Source organism: Alosa sapidissima, chromosome 5 (assembly GCF_018492685.1).
Source record: "Alosa sapidissima isolate fAloSap1 chromosome 5, fAloSap1.pri, whole genome shotgun sequence".
NCBI classification, from domain to species: domain Eukaryota; kingdom Metazoa; phylum Chordata; class Actinopteri; order Clupeiformes; family Clupeidae; genus Alosa; species Alosa sapidissima.
The window spans coordinates 29245279-29264498 of record NC_055961.1 but is presented as its reverse complement, the minus strand read 5'-3'; the positions used below and the strand labels follow the sequence as shown (position 1 = coordinate 29264498).

The window sequence follows — 19220 nt, the reverse complement described above, 5'->3', positions numbered from 1 at the left end:
TACTGTTTTCCAGCACTGAACTCTTCATGCACAAAGGATACCAGGTCACCAATTGGATACTTCATAATGTATATATTATTTTTTATCTGTATCTGTATCTACGGTCTTCCTCAATCTCTTGGTGATCATTTCCATCTCTCACTTCAAGCCACTTCTCACTCAGACGAACCTGTTCATCCTCTCTCTGGCTGTAGCAGATTTACTAGTTGGCCTGTTCGTTATGCCTGTGGAGAGCATCACATTAAAGGAGAATTCCGGTGTGATATTGACCTAAAGTGTATTGAAACATGATACTGAGTGTGAACGTATGTCTCATAGCCCATCTCGGCTTGTCCCCTGCACTCCGAAATCTGGCGCTAGTTAGCCGATGCTACTAACAGGTTTTCAAAGGGGGTGCCTCGGGCATCGGCCTACACTGTTTTACACCATTTACGAGGCTCAAAGTAGCCCCACACTTCATTGGTAAACTTCCGAGGGCCCTAACATTTAAAACGAGACATTGAGAACTTTGAAAAAGTCGATTTATACAGACTTTTTGAAAAAGTCGATTTATACAGACACAAATTTACCGTTCGCCACCATCTTGAATTTAGTCACACATGGTATGGGATGGGAACAGGTATGATAAGGGATCAGATTCCAAAAATAATTCTGTGGAAGCAACTGGAATCCATGCATTTCCAAGGAATTATTTTTGGAATCTGATTCTTTATCATCCCAGTCATTCGTACTCGTCACTCGACTTATCGTGACTAAATTCGAGATGGTGGCGAATGGTAAACTTCCTGAAGGTACTGTCTGTATAAATCGTTTAGATCTTGCAGGGTCACCATTTACAAGACTGCAACTAGATTCCTTTAAATTATTACCCATCGTGCAATAGATATCAACAGGAATTGAAATTATAGCCTATAAACTCAAAATCATATTTTCGTGTTTTTTCTGCAGCATTGTTTCATGCGTGACATAGAGTTGTTCTGTCACATGAAAGAGCCGACAAAAGATGTATAAAATAATTATATAGGCTACAGCTGTCACCTACTTTGCCCCTTCCTGTTTGGTGTTGGAGAGAGGTAACTACATGTATATTGTTTTTTATATTCTTCACGTCACTATTTGCATGAGCCACGACTAGAAAGACTAGAAACCGCTAAGATTGGCACCTTACACTTAAAGTTAAACTATGCAGTATTGGCAATTTCCTTACTGTTTTCTCGGTTTTTACTTGTTTTTCACTGGCTCTGTCATGACGAATGTCTGAGAAACTCCATCGCTACCTTTTTCTAGCCGGTGCCTGGCGGGTATGTGTATTTGAATGCAGTAAAGCAATTTGTTACACTCATTATAATTCCTGACACCGAAGCAGTCGGCCCTCAGTTGCAAGCGTGGTTTTTCCGCTCACAGGCGCTAGGGGGAAGCAAGACGGCCACAATTCAACCCGAAAAAAGTCATATAACCATTCCAATGATTCTGAAGCTGTTAAATGAAGGTAAATTAAGCTTAAAAACTTGCATATTAAGCTAAAAAAAACCTGCATAGTGTGCCTTTAACGATCTAAGTGACAGGAGCGCGCAGCGATTCCAGTACAACTCCTATGATTTCTGACCAAAATCGTACAATGTAAGGCCGCCATTAAGTACGAAACAATGTCTGACCTGTCGCAAGTTCACCAAGCTACTGATCTCATTCCACAAGCCTAGAGCGCCCTCTCGCGGCTGTAGACGGTAATGTTTCATGTAGAATTCATGTCAATTCATACTGACTAACATTTTAATAACATGTTAAATAATATATATTTTGATATCTATATTTTGAAGTCACACCTGCAGGACCAGCCAAACTATGAAAAAAAGTCTGACTTATAGTCCAGAAAATACGGTAATATTCGTGTTTCGAGTTGCAGTCGGATTGATTTAAATATTGGGCAGGAGTGTGTGATTCTGTGTGCGCATGTTTGCCAAACGCTTATTTCCTGAAAAAGTCTAGTGGGGTTACATACCCATTAAGTTTCATGTGCCCCGGTGTTTTGGTGTCATTGACACCAAATTCAGGAAGTTGGAAAAGAGAAGAGGCAGTCAAGAGGTCCGCTCCAATTTTCTATTGAAATTGGAAAATTATTCAATTTTCTAATAATCTTTTTTTTGCAAGTCAAATAAATGCATATTTAAGATTTCATTTAGAGTTGTATCCTGATTTTGTATTTGTGTAATGTAATGTTGGATAGAAAAATGGATAATTGGGTGTTTGGGAGATTCTTGGTATGCTCAACATATCTCAATAATGCCAAACTAGGAAGTTGGTATGAAAGTAAATGCTCACATGCAATAAAAAACCTTACATATTAGTATTATATGCACTATATGGACTAAAGTATTTGGCCATTGCACCCACAGGAACTTCAATGACATCCCATTATATGTTTGATCATTATGGGTGGGCCAGACTTTGTTATTAATAGATAGCAATCCACATGAAGATCTGAAAAGTTGTTTTTCACAGCTGCCATTGTTTAACCAACATATAAATACAGGGTCAGTATCTGAAGTAATCAGTAGAAAAGTTGGGTGTGCTGCCAAGCTGGGACAATATTATCGTCAGGACAACCAGTCACGGTAATGGAAGACCCCTGGAGAGCTAATCGCTGCTATCCAGCCCTGAACTCTTCATGTACAAAGTTTGTCAGGTCACAGGCACTTTACATCATCATGTACATATTTTTGTCTTCAATATCTGTGTCCACTGTTCTTCTAAATTTGCTGCTGATCATCTCGATTTCTCACTTCAAGCAGCTTCACACTCCAACCAACCTGCTGATCCTCTCTCTTGCTGTGGCAGATTTATTGATCGGACTGACTGTCATGCCTGTGGATGGGTCACGATTAATTGAAACATGCTGGTATTTTGGGGACATGCTGTGTAACATATTTCCGTTCATTTATTTAGTGGCTATTTCAGGATCTCTGTGGAGCCTTGTATTAGTTTCCATTGATCGTTTCATTGCCATCAGTGATCCTTTAAGGTACTCATGGAAGGTCACACACAACAAAGTAGTTATAATTGTTGTTCTTAGCTGGTGTTTTTGTCTACTTTATATTTTCTTCTTTCTTTATGACCACCTTACTGAAATGGAGCCTCACAGGACATGTCACGGAGAGTGTCTGCTCACAATCAGTTTCTCATTGATTGTTGGTGATGTTTTTGTGTCATTCATTGTGCCATGTTCCACGGTTATAATTTTAAACATGAAAATATTCTATACAGCTAAGTATCATACAAAGGTGATTAACTCTGTTACAGAAAGAGAAAGGGCTGGTAACAAGGACACAATAACAAGTAAGAAATCCAGCCGTAAAGCTGCAAAAACAATAGGGGTACTCGTTACAGTTTATTTGCTCTGCTATATGCCATATAATTTAAGCATTTTTGCATACGGCACTGACTCATTATCTGTTCTATTTAACTGTCTTCTATGGATTATGTATCTCAACTCCTGCATGAACCCAATAATATATGCTTTATTTTACCCATGGTTTAAAGTCTCAACCAAGCATATCATCACCCTTGCAATACTTCATCCAGGTTCCTCTTACTTCAATGTAAATTCTGATGTGAAATAGCTGAATTGACACAATTGTTTAACTCTTGTAAGGTGTTCATATTTTTGTTACTCAGCCAATGTTGGTCTGTTGGACCCACCACATTATTAGGCTTTTAAATCAATACAGCCATAACAATTGATGAAAATTACTTAACAGGTGTTTACTTTAGCTCAATTACCAATGTAATAGACACCATTTATGGTTCATATTTGTCATTTACCCCTGTGAGATCACGTGTATGATCATTTTCGGGGTTTTTTGTGAGAAAACGAGGAACAAAGAAGAAAAAAAACAGAAACAAGATTTTTGATCATTATTGGTGCTTATTTCTTAGAACTTAATCAGGTGAAAGTACTTGAAATGTAACAATTTTGTAACTTTGTGGGAATAGCAGGTGCAGAAAAAAACATTCCCGCACACAGACACTTACACTCAGACACGCACATACAGATGCCCAGACACACACAAAGACACACACACACACAGCGGGCCCAGTTAGGAGTAGGACACAGTTAAGGTACATAGCACCTACAATTACCCTCGGGTCCTGTAGACCCGAACACCTCATAGTTATGTGTAGGGGGGTGTACTGTGTGCAGTCATTGAAAATAAATTATTTTTTATGTTCTTCACAGAAAATAAGCCAAGGCCAATGAGTCTGAGTTAAAAGAAATAATAAATAGCATAGGTAACTTTTAGCTGTCTGGTGTCTTCAAACTTCTGTTACGTTTTGTTTCACCTGGCAGCTGTATTCAGCACTTAACATTTTAGCATTGCTAGCTCTAATGTCAGCCGAAACCTTTTTTTAAAAAAAAAACCTTTTTAATTCAGATAAATGCCCAGGACACAGAAGAATCGCAGCAACAAGTAAAAAAAGAAGTATCAATTTTATTAAATAAATATAAATAGTCCTTTAAAATAACTTAAAAAGATCCATGCAAATTGTTACCTTAATTGTTTTAAGTCATTTCAACGCAAGCGTTTTTTGGAGTAAATATTGTGAGACTTTTATAGTTCATTCATTCAACCTTTATTTCATGCTCGGAAATACAGTTGAGGGCAGTCCTCTTTTCCAATGTAGCCGAGATACATAGTAATGAAAATATAAGGCCAGTTTAGGCCACTAACAAATCATTGTAGGTGAATTCATAAAATATCAATAAAACACACAATAAAATAATTAGTAAATAGATAATTAAAATACAAATACAAATAAAATATAACAATGTGTCCAATAAATGGCAATGAGGTAAAAGTGTAATTAAGAGGTGAAGTAAAACAATTACAGACTGGGCTGGGAGATTTGAAATTAAAGCTTTAAACTGGCCATAAGAGATGAGCGAGCTCAGACCAAGGGACTGTTGGGCTGAGTTCCAGGTTCTAGGGGCATCAAAGCTGAAGGCTGTCTTACCAAGTTCAGAGTGAACATTGGGAACTCTGAGCTGGAGATGGTTAGAACAGCGGGTATGGTGGACATGTGACTGCCAGAGTAGTAGTGAAGAGATGTAGGGTGGGAGTTTACTCATGATGGCTTTGTATATGTACAGCAGCCAGTGTCTGGAACGTCTTTCTGATAAAGAAGGCCAACCAATTGTATTATACAGGGTACAGTGATGAGTGTTATAGATAGAGCCAGTTACAAATCTGATAGCCGAATGATAGACAGTGTCAAGTGCTTTGAGAGAAGTAAGGGTAGCATTGTTATAATTAACATCTCCATAATCCAGCAATGGCAAAAAGACAGCTTCAACAATCCTTTTCCTACGGAGCCCACCGGGTGACATGGGGGGGAAAAAAAAACATGGGTTAAAAAAAAAAAAAAAAGTCATGGGGAAAAAATACATGAAGAAGAAAAAAAACCATGTACTTTTGCGGGATCTCGCAAAACTTTTTTCTTTTTTTGGACTTTGCTGGGCATCTGTCTATGCGTAGCTTATGCCCTATGGCCTATGCCTTGCCCATTATGTAGCCTATGCACAACAAAAGGATTGTTGCCTCTGCTGCACCTTCCCTGTCTGGTTGAGGAGATTTCTCTGGACAGCTGGACCTAGATGTATACTCTGAGAAAGATCTACCGCGGCCGCCAAGCTGCTGCAGACCTGCGAGCTGCCATCTGCCTTTCCTGGAGTCTGGATTGTGCAGACTAGCTTAGATGCTAACGTTTGAAACTACGTTGAAGAACTGCAATCTCTCGGAGCATCAAACTGTCGCTGTCATAAGTCCATCGAGTTGCTGATCGCCCACTACTTCAGACGGTTATGCCAGAGAGGGTTAAAGCGGAGCATCAATGATCTTTGGTTATGCTTCCAGTGATCAAGACTGCAGTCTAACTGTTACAGCGCGTAGCGCTCTAGAATCTTTGGTTACAAGTAGGGCCTACTAACCAAAGATTCTAGAACAGAATCTTTGCTACTAACGTCACTTACTGAAGGCCTGTTAACGTTAAATCAGAGAGGGTTAAAGCGGAGCGAGAGGCACAAACGTTCGACAATTTCCGCGTTCGATTATTGCAAGGGGGAGGGGGGAAAATCCCCCTTTATGCAGACCAGAGTAAACCCTCGCTGCACTAATGTCAATGGAGACTTGTGGAATTTTACCAATAAATTGGTCATTATGTCTTTCTGGATTTGTTGAGGGTTTTTTTTGGAACATTTTGTCATAATCTGTAAGTGTTTGGGATCATTTCAAGCCTAAAAGTGTAATTTTTTAGTGTTCGGATTTGTAATAAAATAACTTAATATCAGACCATGCTGCTGCCAGTTACTGTCCAGTTGTTAGCATGCTAGCTAGCCTCTTAGCTAAGGTAACATTTTAAACGGAGAAGTGTAATTTCTTTGAAATGACAACTAGCTGAATAACATTACTGACATTAGTTAAAGTCGATAGTTTATACTCAAGCGAATTTGGAACAGTATATTAAGTGTAAGCGAAGTCCTTCAACTACTAGTCACTTGTTAGCGCATATCTGTATTGCCATAGCTACTCCCATCCATTTGTATGGCGTTTTAAGCTAGCGTTAGCTAGCTAGCTAGCTCGGTACACATGACTACACATGAATTAAATTATTTATATAATGTCCTAAAGAATGATTCATTGGTATCATACATGATTATAGACAATGATATTGTGAACACAATTATGTTTATCTGTTCTTATTGCTTATTAAGAGAGAAAGTTTATTTAGTGAAGTAAGGTGACACTCCCACTTATGCAGACCGGAACTGTCCCATTTTGCTCCCATAGAGCAACGTAATTCGTTACTATCTTGCTAGTAATCAAGGATCTTTGGTTAAATCCTCCGGGTTGGTCTGAAGACACAGCTGTAGCTAAAGTATCGAACACAAAGTCAGCAGCGCCATCTCTAAGCTAGGTGAATGGCAACCGTGGGTAAACATGATACTATGATTGCTCTATCGCTGTTGCGTTTTCTGGGTTTCCTGGATAGGCCTATGACACGGGAGGGAGAGGGAGACACCTGCGTGCAGAAACGCACACACACACACAACATACAGGAACATCACAATGCAACTAACTAAGCTCGGCGCTACAATTATAATCAAAGGCCTATGCAATTATTGACAGAATTTATCAGACCTTTGTTCCTCCCGGTTCGCTCGTTCGGCCCTCTGATATGATTGCCATCTGGCGGTAGTGGTTTGTGGGCCTATTGGGGTCAAGTAGGAAGCCCAGCAAGTTCCAAAAGTAGAAAAAAACTTTTGCGAGATCTAGGTAGGTCTTTTCGCTAGGTAATCCGTATGAAATGAGTAGTTCAGTTTGGTACTATACAGAAACTTGCTCAATTTTGTTGTCGTTTAGGGTGGTGAGATGCAGTTTACTAAAATCAATGTCCCTTGCCCTTGTAAACAGCATACATTTTGTTTTAGTTGCATTTAAAGGTCACATTCACTGAGAAACCGTTTAATACTTGTTACTTTCGAAATACTATAGCTCACTCCAAGTTGCATATGCATGCTGCACGTGAAAATGATCTTCTACCCCCATTGCCCGCATTAGCCAATGAAAGAAAATACATGGAAAAACAAGCGAATCAGAAAGAGCCCTTCCCAATGACGCCGAAGGGAAACTGACTATTCATGGCCTCGCCCACCTCGGCTTGTGACCGCCTACAGGAAGACTGGAAGATTTTGCGCTAGGGGATTGTCTCTCTGCAGCTAGTAGGAGCTAACAGCAAATTGCCAACATGGCGGAAAAAAAATCGTGCCTGTTTTATTTCTGGCAATAACACATCAATGTTGCATGTCTTGCCTTAGAAACATGAGTTGAGGAAGAAATGGTTCGGATTTATCGTTGGAACACTCACTGCCTTAGAAAGTGGTTTTGCATCGATGTTCTGAAAACCTGGTTCTGTACCGTCATGATGATCGACCACCAGCTCACAGGCTGTAAGTACAAACAAACTTTTACACCTAACGTCTGTTACAAAATAGCATGTTCATATTCTTCACGTTAGCATGCATGAAAAGGGTACAAGCTAGGCTTAGGCTAGCCTATATTACAGGAAGCTACACCAGGCACGTAACTGAAGTGTTCTGTTCGCGACGTGTAAAATCAGAGAATGACTAATAGGAAGGGCTCTGGTAAAATCCATTAGAGGAATGGTCTATTTTCCCGAACGTAGCCTACAGGCCACTAAAACGCCAGGTGTAGCTACTTCCATTGATTAGGCCTATTGGAAGCTAATTGTTGCAGTACATAACGCGAACGGAATGCTTCAGTTACGTGCCTGGTGTAGCTACACTCATAAGAAACTGACCACACTACCCAGAGATTTAGCTTGTTGAACCTATAATCTTCTAACCTAAGCGTTAAACCACAAATAATAATATTAGCAACAATATTTTATGCTCAACTAAGTACTGGTATTGTTCTAGTCTAAACAGGGAAAATCAAAAACACAATACCCCTGCACTAGGCTAAGTTGCTATCACTAGAGCTCAGGTATTTACACTTCAGTCTAATTTATGTCTTCTTGCCATTATTACATTGACATACAATGATGTTTTGTTTGATTACTTGCTGTTTACTTAGTGTTTTGTATGTCTTCCAGAGCACATCCTCATGTCAGGCTACACAGCTTTCTAGCCTACATTAGGTCATCACGTTAGAAGCAAAGGTTTGTGATATAACTTTTATTGTTGTGCTAGTTAGTTTCTAGAAGTCTTTTTCTAGTAGGCTAATACAGGTTCTTATGTGCTCGTCAATGTTTTGGAAAGTCATGGGTTTCTTCAGGTCACTTTCCACAGGTGTATAAAATCAAGCACCTCGATTATGAATGCAGACTGCATGGTGCTTGATTAATACACCTGTGTAAATGGACCTGATGAAACCCATGAATAGCATAACAGATAGAATTGATATTACCGAATGTCTTCTTGTGGGTGTGCTACTTAGTACATCATACACCTTACCACAGTCACTAAAATATTTTTGTTTCCATTGTGCCAGTACAGTTTTGTGAGATAGTGAATGTCCTGTGTACTATCAGTATCTTGTAACTTGACAGTAATACACATTTATTTACTTTAGGTACCCAAACAGAATACTTCATGAAAAATATGAGTATTGATACAAGCACTTTGGATACACCATGGGCATGGGGGCCTGCTACCTCTACTGCCATCAAGCCTGTTCATCCAAGGCCAGCTAGAAGACCTCGGGTTGATCAAGAGGAGGGGAGGATGAAAGCGACATCTCCACAATAACACCTGATGGCTCCACCTATGGCCCAGCGCAATCAAAGAGCAATGTATTAAAATCATCACAGCCAACGAATGTATTTTGTGTGTTGTCCCTTCGGATCCCCAGGACAATACAAGCCGAAACAACAACTCAGACCTTTTTCCCTAAATAATCCCAGCACCATCTTACAAAGGATCTGTAGGCCAGATGTCTGCATCGTCTGGCAAAAAGAGGACATTGTTAATTCTGTGCATAGTTTGAATGTTCTTGTTTTGTGTTTGCATTATTTTAATAGACTGCAATATTACTATTTGTCAGTGTTTCACGGACCACCTAGCAAAAAAAAAAAGGCCTAGGCTTACTGAACCACCTTGCTTATTGTCTTTGCATCTTGCTTATGGTGTCAGAGGATTCATATGACTTAAACTGGCATAGGTTACATCAGTGTTGCAGAACTGTTTGGATTTACATACAAGTTGGTTCAATATTGCAAACAACTCATCTATTATATTTTACCACATCTACTTGTGGAACACTTGAGATGGCTTGTGGACCACACTTTGAGTACCACAGCTGTATGTAAATATAATAAAGTTGTTTATAGAAAATTGACCTGTTTTGTATATTTGTTTTAGGAGTTTCATCAGTTTTTGTCCCTTTTAAGCTAAAGGTTTATCTTACCTTTCATATCTTCTGTCTCAGAGGACCATAGTCGTCATAGTCGAATGTTTAGTGCATTTTGAAGGGAGTACATTATGCTAAGGCAGACTGGTTCTAATCCTGGGTACAGGGTCATACAGACAACAGGGGTACTGGTGTTGCCCATTTTTCTAACCACATGAGCAATCCCCTTACGAAAAGTAGTATAGGAATCTTATAGTATTTGGGACAAAAAATTATAGTAATCTTATAGGAATAATTGGGACATACTGTAGAAGTACTACTAATAACTCTATAATTGAATTTCCCCTTGAGGATCAATAAAGTATCTATCTATCTATCTATAATATCCTGTAACCGCTATAGTTTTTCTATAGTAGTCTTATAGTACCTATAGTATGTCCAAATACTATAGTATTCCTATAAGATTACTGTAATATTTAGTCCCAAAATACTATAAAATTCCTATAGTAGGCTACTTTTTCTGTCATACGTGACAGAAAACAACTTGAGTAGGCTAACCTCTGCCAATGTCAGGCTATCATAGTTCTCATTACCGGAGAAGTCTTGCAGCACACATTATCTGCTTCTGTAGGCATTCTGGTACAATTCCAGCAAAATATAGCTAGGTAGGCGTGTTTGCATTTAGATCTATATATATATATTGGGCTATGACCAAGTGGTCTTTCAATGATAGTATCATGGAATTCAAACCATAACTATCTAGCTATTCCGATAGCATTAGCAGGCTAGGTCAGTGGCTGAACTGCATTTAGGGTGCTTACCTGTGTTGTGAAGTAAAATATCTACTAGGAAGATTGCAAAGACTTTTGACTGTGTAAAGAAATAGGTCTTTATTTTAAAACGTTTCCAACTGTTTATTACTTGAAAGCAAGATGACGATTGTCACAAACGTTTAACAGGCAATTGTTACCATTCTATTAAACCAACGTTCACCGACAAACGATCAGGAAGCGGTTCTTCTTCCTACTCGAATACTAGGATCAAACACATGAAGTTGTATCTCCGACGACATTTTGTGCAACAGTTTTGACTCGAGTTTTAGCCAGGTTTTAGCACTGTAAAGTTGAATATGGAGCATAGCACAGGCAGAATCGGATGAGGACGCACTGGAGGAAGCGTCACAGTACTGTTAGCCAATCAGAGGTGAATTCATTAGCATGTCATTAATATTCATGACTAGAGGCGAAATCCAGTCGTTCCTCCCCGCCCACCTTCCCCACCAAACTAGAACAGCATGAAACAGACGCAGGACAGCATTTTTTTCACCAAAACCAGCTCACAGGGCATTCATCAATACTACAGACCACTGCAAAATTAATGAAAAAACGATGAGATGAGACCTTTAAAACTAATTTAAGATTAATTAGTGCTTTTTGCAATGCATTGAAAGATTGCTGCAGATTGTCTATTGCTTGTGAGACAGATTTACTTACACAATACAAGACAGTGTCATCAGCATAAAAGTGGACCTGACAGTTATCTAGAGAGGACGCTATGCCATTTATAGTGTGAATAGGATTGGTCCTAACACTGATCCTTGCGGGACACCCTTTAGTTAGAGGAAGGAAGTTGGATTGGGCCTGCCCTAGCTTTACACATTGAGACCGCCCATTAACCCTCTATACCCCAATAGAATGTTACAACAATGCCTCTAATTCCTGGAAGTTCCAGGAAAAAAAGGCAATTTCAGTAATATTTTAAATAATGAAAAATAACTTAAAAAGTAAGGCAAAGTGTCAAATGCAAGTTACATTCATATTAAAGGTCAGAAACTGCTTTTTAAAATGATATATAATTCATTGCCAATTATGTATGCACAATTTCCATAGACTGCCATTGATCTGAATGAAATCATAGAAATTGTGATATGATGACAACTAAAAGACTAAAAGAGAAGCTTTTCAATCTTAAAATATCATCTAAAAATATATGATAGACCAACTTAACTATTACATTGCAAAAAATATGAAACTGTTGAGTAGTTCAGGGGTTAATATTTTTTTTTATCTAGTCTGCAAAGAGTAGCAGATGGAATTTTGTCATTTTCATTTAGCGACTACCATTTCAGAACATTACAGCAGTTAGAATAGGCCAATATTATTAGTGATGAGACCATTACATTGATACAACACAATAAAATAATAGTAATATAAATACTACTACTACTGCTACTACTACTTCTACTACTACTAATAATAATAAAGGTATCGTTATTATAAAAAACAGCAAGAAAGAACTTCCAACTAAAACCTCATTATCTATTTATATATATTTTTTTTATTATTATAACAACAGTATTATATTAATTAGACCGACGCAACACAAACCTAACAGATTACATTTCATTAACTATTCAATAAACTATAACATACCATGAAATTCATGAAAACATGGTGGCATTTTGCACAATGGCGCAGAACAAGTTGAGCAGCCAAAAGAAGTTTCAATGCACCGCCCACTATTGGTGCGGCGCCCTGCTCTAATGCAGCTTACACATCCCTTTTTCCTCCCCTCAAAGCGCACAAGTGAGTGGCCTTCTTTTAAATTCCTACTCACTACAAAGTCGATACCCAGGGTATTGATGCCCTGGACACCCCGCTTCCTGCCAAAAAAATCATCACATAGGGCATGCACGATTTTAAGTTTGAAGGCTTTCAGGCCCCAGGTTTTCCTGCCCTTAGGAAGTGGCCTGAGCTGAAGCTGCCACACAATATATGCATTTATAATTGCTATGTCAAACAGTCCCCAGAACAGGTACTTCCACCATTTCTTTCCAGTTCGCCCAACATTGTAATAGCTTCGAAACTGGTCTAGATGGTCAACCCCTCCCATTTTCCTGTTGTAATCAAGGACCGCTTCTGGGCAAGAGATTAGATTAGCATTAAACTTGGATCTTTGCTTCATTTGGTCTCTGCCTGCATGATTGCTTGAAACTATATACACATCCCTTTTGTCCATCCACCTCAATACCATCATCCCATCCCTTCCCACTTTTCTGCTCTCCCCTATCATTAATTTTGGTTCCGTGATTTGCGTTGGAAAGCCTTTGGAGGTCTTTCTGATGGTGCCACAATAGTAGGTGTTATGATTAAGCAAGTCTCTCACCAAGGGAATGGAAGAAAAAAAATTATCTGCATAGACATGATAGTGCTTGTCCAAATATCCTCTAAGCAGATGCATAACTACTCGGTAGGCCAAACCTTTTCCCTGTACGTCATCTTTTCCCGTGTAAACATTGAAGGCGAGACAATAACCTGTCAAAGAGTCACAAAGGCACCATAACTTTATGCCCCATTTCACTGTTTTTTTCGGCATATATTGTTTCCAACGCAGTCTCCCATCAAATTTAATCATCGCTTCGTCCACAGACAGCGCAGACCAGGGCACAAGCAGTTTTGGGAAATTTTCTTGTAGCACTTGTATAAATGGCCTAACTTTTGCCAGCTTATCTGTATCCTCTCCTTGTGAACTGCACTGAAAAAATTGGCAAATTAATTCAAAAAACGGTTGCGAGATATCCGGTCAGCGATATATGGCACTCGGACACATGGATCAGAGCTCCAGAAGTCGGCGAGGCAGGGTAAACGATGGATACCCATGAGGATATTGAAACCAATGAAGGCCCTCATCTCCTCCTCTGTTGTATCGTACCACGTGGCGGGTTGGTTGCTGGATGCAGCATACATATTTGTAAACTGCACTAGATTTGAGATGAATAACACCCCAACCATCTGCCACAAGATATCCAGCATGTTGGTCAAGATACATCTGGGGCCAGGATCAACCATACAAGGCTGGATGGAGGGAACTGGGATAGAGTCAGACCATGGTGGATCGTCGTGTGTTTGTACCCTTCCTCTCTGTCTCCTTCTCCCACTGTTTCTCCCTCTCACTCCCAAGCTTCCTCCTCTTCTTCCTCTCCCTCCTCCTCCTCCTCTCCATCCTCCTCCTCTTCCTCCTATCCCTCGACCTCTTCTATACTCTGCCCTGGCTCTCACTCTGGTCTCCACTTCTTCCTCCACTGCTTCACCTGCCTCCTCCGCCTCTTCTCTCTCCATCATTACCTCTTCCTCTTCTCGCATAGCCTCTCCTACTTCATTGTCCTCCTCACCTTGAGAGCTGTGATCTGACACATCCGACAGATTGATCTGACAATGAAAGTTGCACACCAAAAGTCTGTTCGGAATCAATATTAGCCCTATCTACAGTCTGTTATAATAATAATAATAATAATATTAATAATAATAAATCTATCTATCTATCCATCCATCCATCCATCCATCCAGCTCTCGCAACAAAATCTAGGTCAAAGGTGAACACCCCTGACGTAACCAATTGACATCCATTCAGAAGTTTTGTTGTCACTCGATATGGATTAGCCTACTCTGATGACTGCCATAGTGAGCTAGCTAACAACGTATGGAAGTAATGCCAAATCTATGCCAATGTCTTCTTGTATGGATCTAGCAGATTAGAAGACAGGAATGAAGAAATTTCATGTTTTCTGAATTTTTCGGCAAAAAGGTAAAAGACATCCCAGCGCCGCACTGCACTTGTTGAAATGTTACACTAACTAGTGTTAGTGTTCAACGTTAGTGAAAGTTAGCGCTAAACTTAGCAATCAACTTAGCGATCACTGACATATTTTGTTTACGGTCATATTCTTTTATTGCCAACATTACATTTACAACTTACATCAGTGTCATTGCCATCCAATATGGGAAGATCTTCTTCCAGCACCTGAGATGGATCAGTGCACATCAAAACCGTCTCGGCCAGACTAAACCTGCGGCGTTTCGGTGCAGAAGACATTATCTCTTTGCCTGTTACTCTGTCTCGTGATTTCGGAGGCTATAATGTTTAGAATTGTAGGTCCTGACGGCGGGAAAAGAAGTAAATTGTAACAAATCCTATGATTGATGTGACACAGTGACATGAGTGACGATTTGGCAGATAGCATAGGCTACTGCAACTTTGAGACTTGAGTCCTCATTCATATCGGCTGAACTGCTGCGGCCGCACGGAGCAGATAGGCACATCTCGTAGCATAAAAGATCAACATATATCAAAGCCTACAAGCAGATTTTTTTTGTTTTGATGGCTGGGGAAAAGAGTAAAGTGTTACAAATCCTACGACTGCTGTGCCAAATTGATTATGGCAAGATGAGTGACGTTTGTTAGATATCTTGGACACATGCCATCATTCATATCAGCTGAACCACAGCGGCCACGGAGCAGAAACAGGCACATATCGTAAAAAAACGCAAATATCTAAAAATAAATCAATACAAACATATGTGTTTGATTATGACAATACATCGAAGGGGATCTAAAATATTGATCTGTAGTGTACATAAGCTGTAGAAATTAAGTGATCGCCTGTATTCATCCATGAAAAAACACCGGCCGCTCACGGCCGTTACGGGGAAGAACAGCACGGCCGGCGACGGCCGTTACGGGGTACAGAGGGTTAAAAGATCCATTCAATCGGTAGTCATGTCTAGTGAGACAGCTCTCTATTTAGGCAGGGGGGCGAGTCGCTGCTTTCTGTTTCGAACAGAGCCTATGTCTACCTTGTGAAAGATGCTTTGTGCGCGTGTCAGTGTAACTACACTGTATTGTAAATTGGAATATTGTGAACTTTCACTCTGGAAATTTCCAGTTTCTAAACTGGTTGCAGTTCCACTCTGGTTCCATGTGAGGGCGCTTACGGGCGAGTGCAGAATGAATGGAGGTCTACGGTGGCCTGACATCGTCATTCTCAATGATAGTCAGAATTTGAGTCTTACTGCTCCATTGGGATGTGATTATGGGGCGTGTTTCAACCGATAAAGGGGGCAAAATGCCTCTGCATCAGGGGTGTCATGCAAGCCCAAATTCTAGGGGGTCACAATCAGGGTCATTGAATGCATTTTGTGAGAGGGGGTGTGGATTATATCAGCGGAGGCCCGGGGGTTCTCCCCCATGAACATTTTGAAATTCTGACTGCTACCATTTTAATAGAATTTGTACAGTTTTGAGGGACAGGAATACCTTAACATAGTTAAAGGAACCGTATGTAAGAAATGTATTTCAATTAATCATAGATTGGCCCTGATATCTCACTAGACATTAAGAAATCATGTTCATTTCAAATACTTATATCACTGACAACAGTAGCCCGGCCAGGATATTGTCATTTAAAAAGTGAAGTTGCAGCCCTCAACTGATGTTGATGTTGTCATGTTGTGTTTTGGCCTGATGTGCCACCCTCCACCTATCTACTAATCACAAAATCAGTAGTGTTTCGGCATCCGGGTTGCCAGCTCTGCCAGTCAGGGGGGAGGGGGAGGGGGAGGGGATACACCGCTCTACAGTAATTTGAAAGTGATTGCAGTACCAGTTTTGGCCACAATCTTACATACAGTTCTTTTAAGTAAGTAAGGTGGGTCTCTTCTGTCTGGCTTGTGTGACATTCATTCCTGCATTAGGCGATCTAAAACTACCCTACATAGAGACATATATCCAGTCTCTATGCTGTTTTCATGGATAAGCCTACAGGAATCAACCTCATTTGTTGTTCTAAATAATGTTGCTTCTAGCCTATCCACGTTATCTCCGGAGTGGTTCAGTTTCACATGCGCAAACATTCAATGAGCGCTCATACCCCTACCCCCTGATTTTATGCCTGCATAGGCCTATTTGATGACACCAAATTAAGATCCTGATCAGGAAACATTTTGTTTATTTTTCTTTTGGTCCGTGTGCCGAATTATCAGGCTATTATCAGACATGTGACAGCAGCACCAGGCAGAATATAACTTAGCGGCTCCGTGGATGAGCAATCTGCTTGTCGAGGAGGCCCATAGACAGAACAGACTCTCAAAGCCCATTTCGAGTCATTTCTCTCATAACTCTATTTTGACCAAACTAGTTAACATTAGGCCTACTGCTGTTTAGCTTTGTATGGCAGTAAGCAGCCTAACATTTGTTTATCACAGTCTCTCAACAAGTCACGCAACCAATATACTGAATGCTTTGAATTTGCAGTAAGCATTAAATCCTTTTGGCCTACATTTGTTTATTTACATGTACACCCTTAAGCGTTGAGATTACTGAAGGTTCTGTCTTAATGATGGACTAATCATCTGAGTCAGAGGTGTGCGGAAAACACACATGATGTAACAAATACACAACTGTGTTCATGTTTCCATGTTCTCCCATTATTTATTTATTTATTTATTTATTTTGTTTGATATGTTTGTTGTCACTATGACACAGGTCACAATATTAATCTTTGGAGAACACTCTAATGATCTGTTAAATTTGTTTGTCTGCCTTTTCTTTGTGAACCCTGGATAGCAGAGGAGCCTATTAACACCTGAAATGTGCACAACACAGCCATAATGAGGGTCCAAACCTCAGTGGTACATCTTACATTAAAGGTGTGAAATGAAAGACAAACGCTAGTTGATGCAATAACTTGCTCCCTCTGTCTTGTATGGTTTAACATGAATAAAAATGATACAATACATTATATGAAAAATTATTTATTACAATTGAAATATTTATTTATCCCATATTTTTTTCTGCATTTATTTATCATGAAGTCATTTTTGGTCCTCCATCCTCCATTGAGTAGCCTAGTGCTGTACAAGTTCAGCGGTCATTTGGACCATTTCCATGTTGTTACATCTGTTAGTCATCAGAGATGGTGACTTGAGTCTGAGACCTAAAGCCATCCTTACAAGACTTTGACAAGATTTGGGAAAGATTCTTGAAAGACTCTAGTCTTTTGAATAAAGCTTGAATGGGGGGCATTAGTTAAAAGACTATTTCAAGAATTTTCCCCAAATCTTGTTAAAGTCTTCTGATGTATGGGGTTGCATAAGCAAAAACAATGACTTCAGACTTGACTTGCGACCAGTGCCGGTTCAGACCTCCATGGGGCTCTTAACAAAATCCTGCTAAGGGGCCCTCCTATATCTGAGGGCCAAAACTAACCTTTTTTTTTTGACCTGACACCTCAGTGCTGACTCTACCTTAACCATATTATTAACTGAATTGATGCTGATAAATGAAGTACAGTATATTAACTACTTTTGACAATTCAAAATAAAACCTCTCTGTTGCTTACTCTGTCAAATAGGCCTATCAGAAACATGCCGTATTGTTATTGTGTGGTTTACCTAGGCTAACGTTAACAATTCATGTGGATGTCTTGTTAGCCTATGAGCTTCGGTTCGGTTCACTAGGCAAAACGTTGGTGCACTGATGACAGTCAGGATCATCTCTAACTTGCCAACTAGTGTTGTTCAGTTCATGTGTTCAGTTCATGCTTTACTTGCTACCTGTATAATTTCCGTGAATATTATTAAGGTCAGGCATGGACTGGCCATCAGGCGTACCGGGCAATGCCCGGTGGGCCGACGCACATTTTTAATAATTTAATAATAATTTAATAAATATCCACCGCGACGGTATTGGAGACACGAAACGCGGCCCATTGGTTGATTTTAGTCCAATGACATCTCTCAGCCCCCCCCCTCCCAGGAAATTTCCCTCTCTCCGTGGTTTGTGAGTTTCCGTCTGTGAAATTGTGAAAATGGATAGTAGGCCTAATAAACCACAAAAGCGCATGGGGGGCGCACAGAAGCTGCGAGACAAAAGGCTAAAAAGCCTACAAGTGGACGCAGCAAAATGTGTCAAAATCACTTTGTCACAGCAGCCGCACCTCATTCCTCTGTTCCGGATCCAGTCCCTGGATCTAGTCTAGTCCGGGTTCCAGCTCCAAATGCAGGCCTAGTCCGTTCAGCCTCACCTGAGTTTTAGTAGCACTCGCCTGTTTCCAGTTTGCTCGTTATGTTTGTATTTAAGTCCTTCTCCTCTCAGTTGTAAGTGTGATATTCTCTGTTCTACGGGAGACACTGTTTGAGTTCTAGTCTTTGCTTTCATCGCCGTGTCCATCCTTTGTTTGCTCATTGTGGCCTTTTGTTTTTGGAAATTAAAGAAGCCTTGAGCTACTGCATCTTCATCTTTGTGTTCCTGGTTTCCTTGTGTGTGACAGAATATCACACCACAACATGGATGCAGCCGAGGCAACAAAGGTTCGTCAAGCAATCACCCAGCATGGTCAGATGCTTGGGCAACAGCGAGAGAAACTCACCCGTATGTCAATAGCCATCCAGAAGTAGTCTACTCAACCTCCACCACCTCCTCCTCAGCCCATGCCTCCACGAGATGGTCCCATGGTGAAGC

The 19220-nt window shown here is 40.1% G+C and overlaps 2 protein-coding genes across 2 annotated transcripts; one reads left to right on the top strand and one right to left on the bottom strand.

Moving 5' to 3' along the window:
- The first annotated feature begins 2568 nt into the window (after positions 1 to 2568).
- Positions 2569 to 3617, top strand: LOC121709781 (trace amine-associated receptor 13c-like). Its single transcript, XM_042093381.1, has one exon. The coding sequence runs from the start codon at positions 2616 to 2618 to the stop codon at positions 3615 to 3617; it is 1002 nt and encodes a 333-aa protein (XP_041949315.1). The 5' UTR covers positions 2569 to 2615.
- Positions 3618 to 12318: 8701 nt separating this feature from the next.
- LOC121709724 (piggyBac transposable element-derived protein 4-like) lies at positions 12319 to 15466 on the bottom strand. The gene is made up of 2 exons (XM_042093330.1): positions 14679 to 15466; positions 12319 to 14131 (listed from the first exon to the last, which is right to left on the bottom strand). Exon 2 carries the CDS (start codon positions 13335 to 13337, stop codon positions 12345 to 12347), a length of 993 nt encoding a protein of 330 aa, XP_041949264.1. The 5' UTR covers positions 13338 to 14131; positions 14679 to 15466; the 3' UTR covers positions 12319 to 12344.
- Between the last annotated feature and the right edge of the window lie 3754 nt (positions 15467 to 19220).

What these genes read in the sequence shown, in the direction of transcription:
- LOC121709781 (XM_042093381.1), top strand. Translation starts at nt 2,616, where the DNA reads ATGGAAGACCCCTGGAGAGCTAATCGCTGCTATCCAGCCCTGAACTCT.
- LOC121709724 (XM_042093330.1), bottom strand. Translation starts at nt 13,337, where the DNA reads ATGATTAAATTTGATGGGAGACTGCGTTGGAAACAATATATGCCGAAA.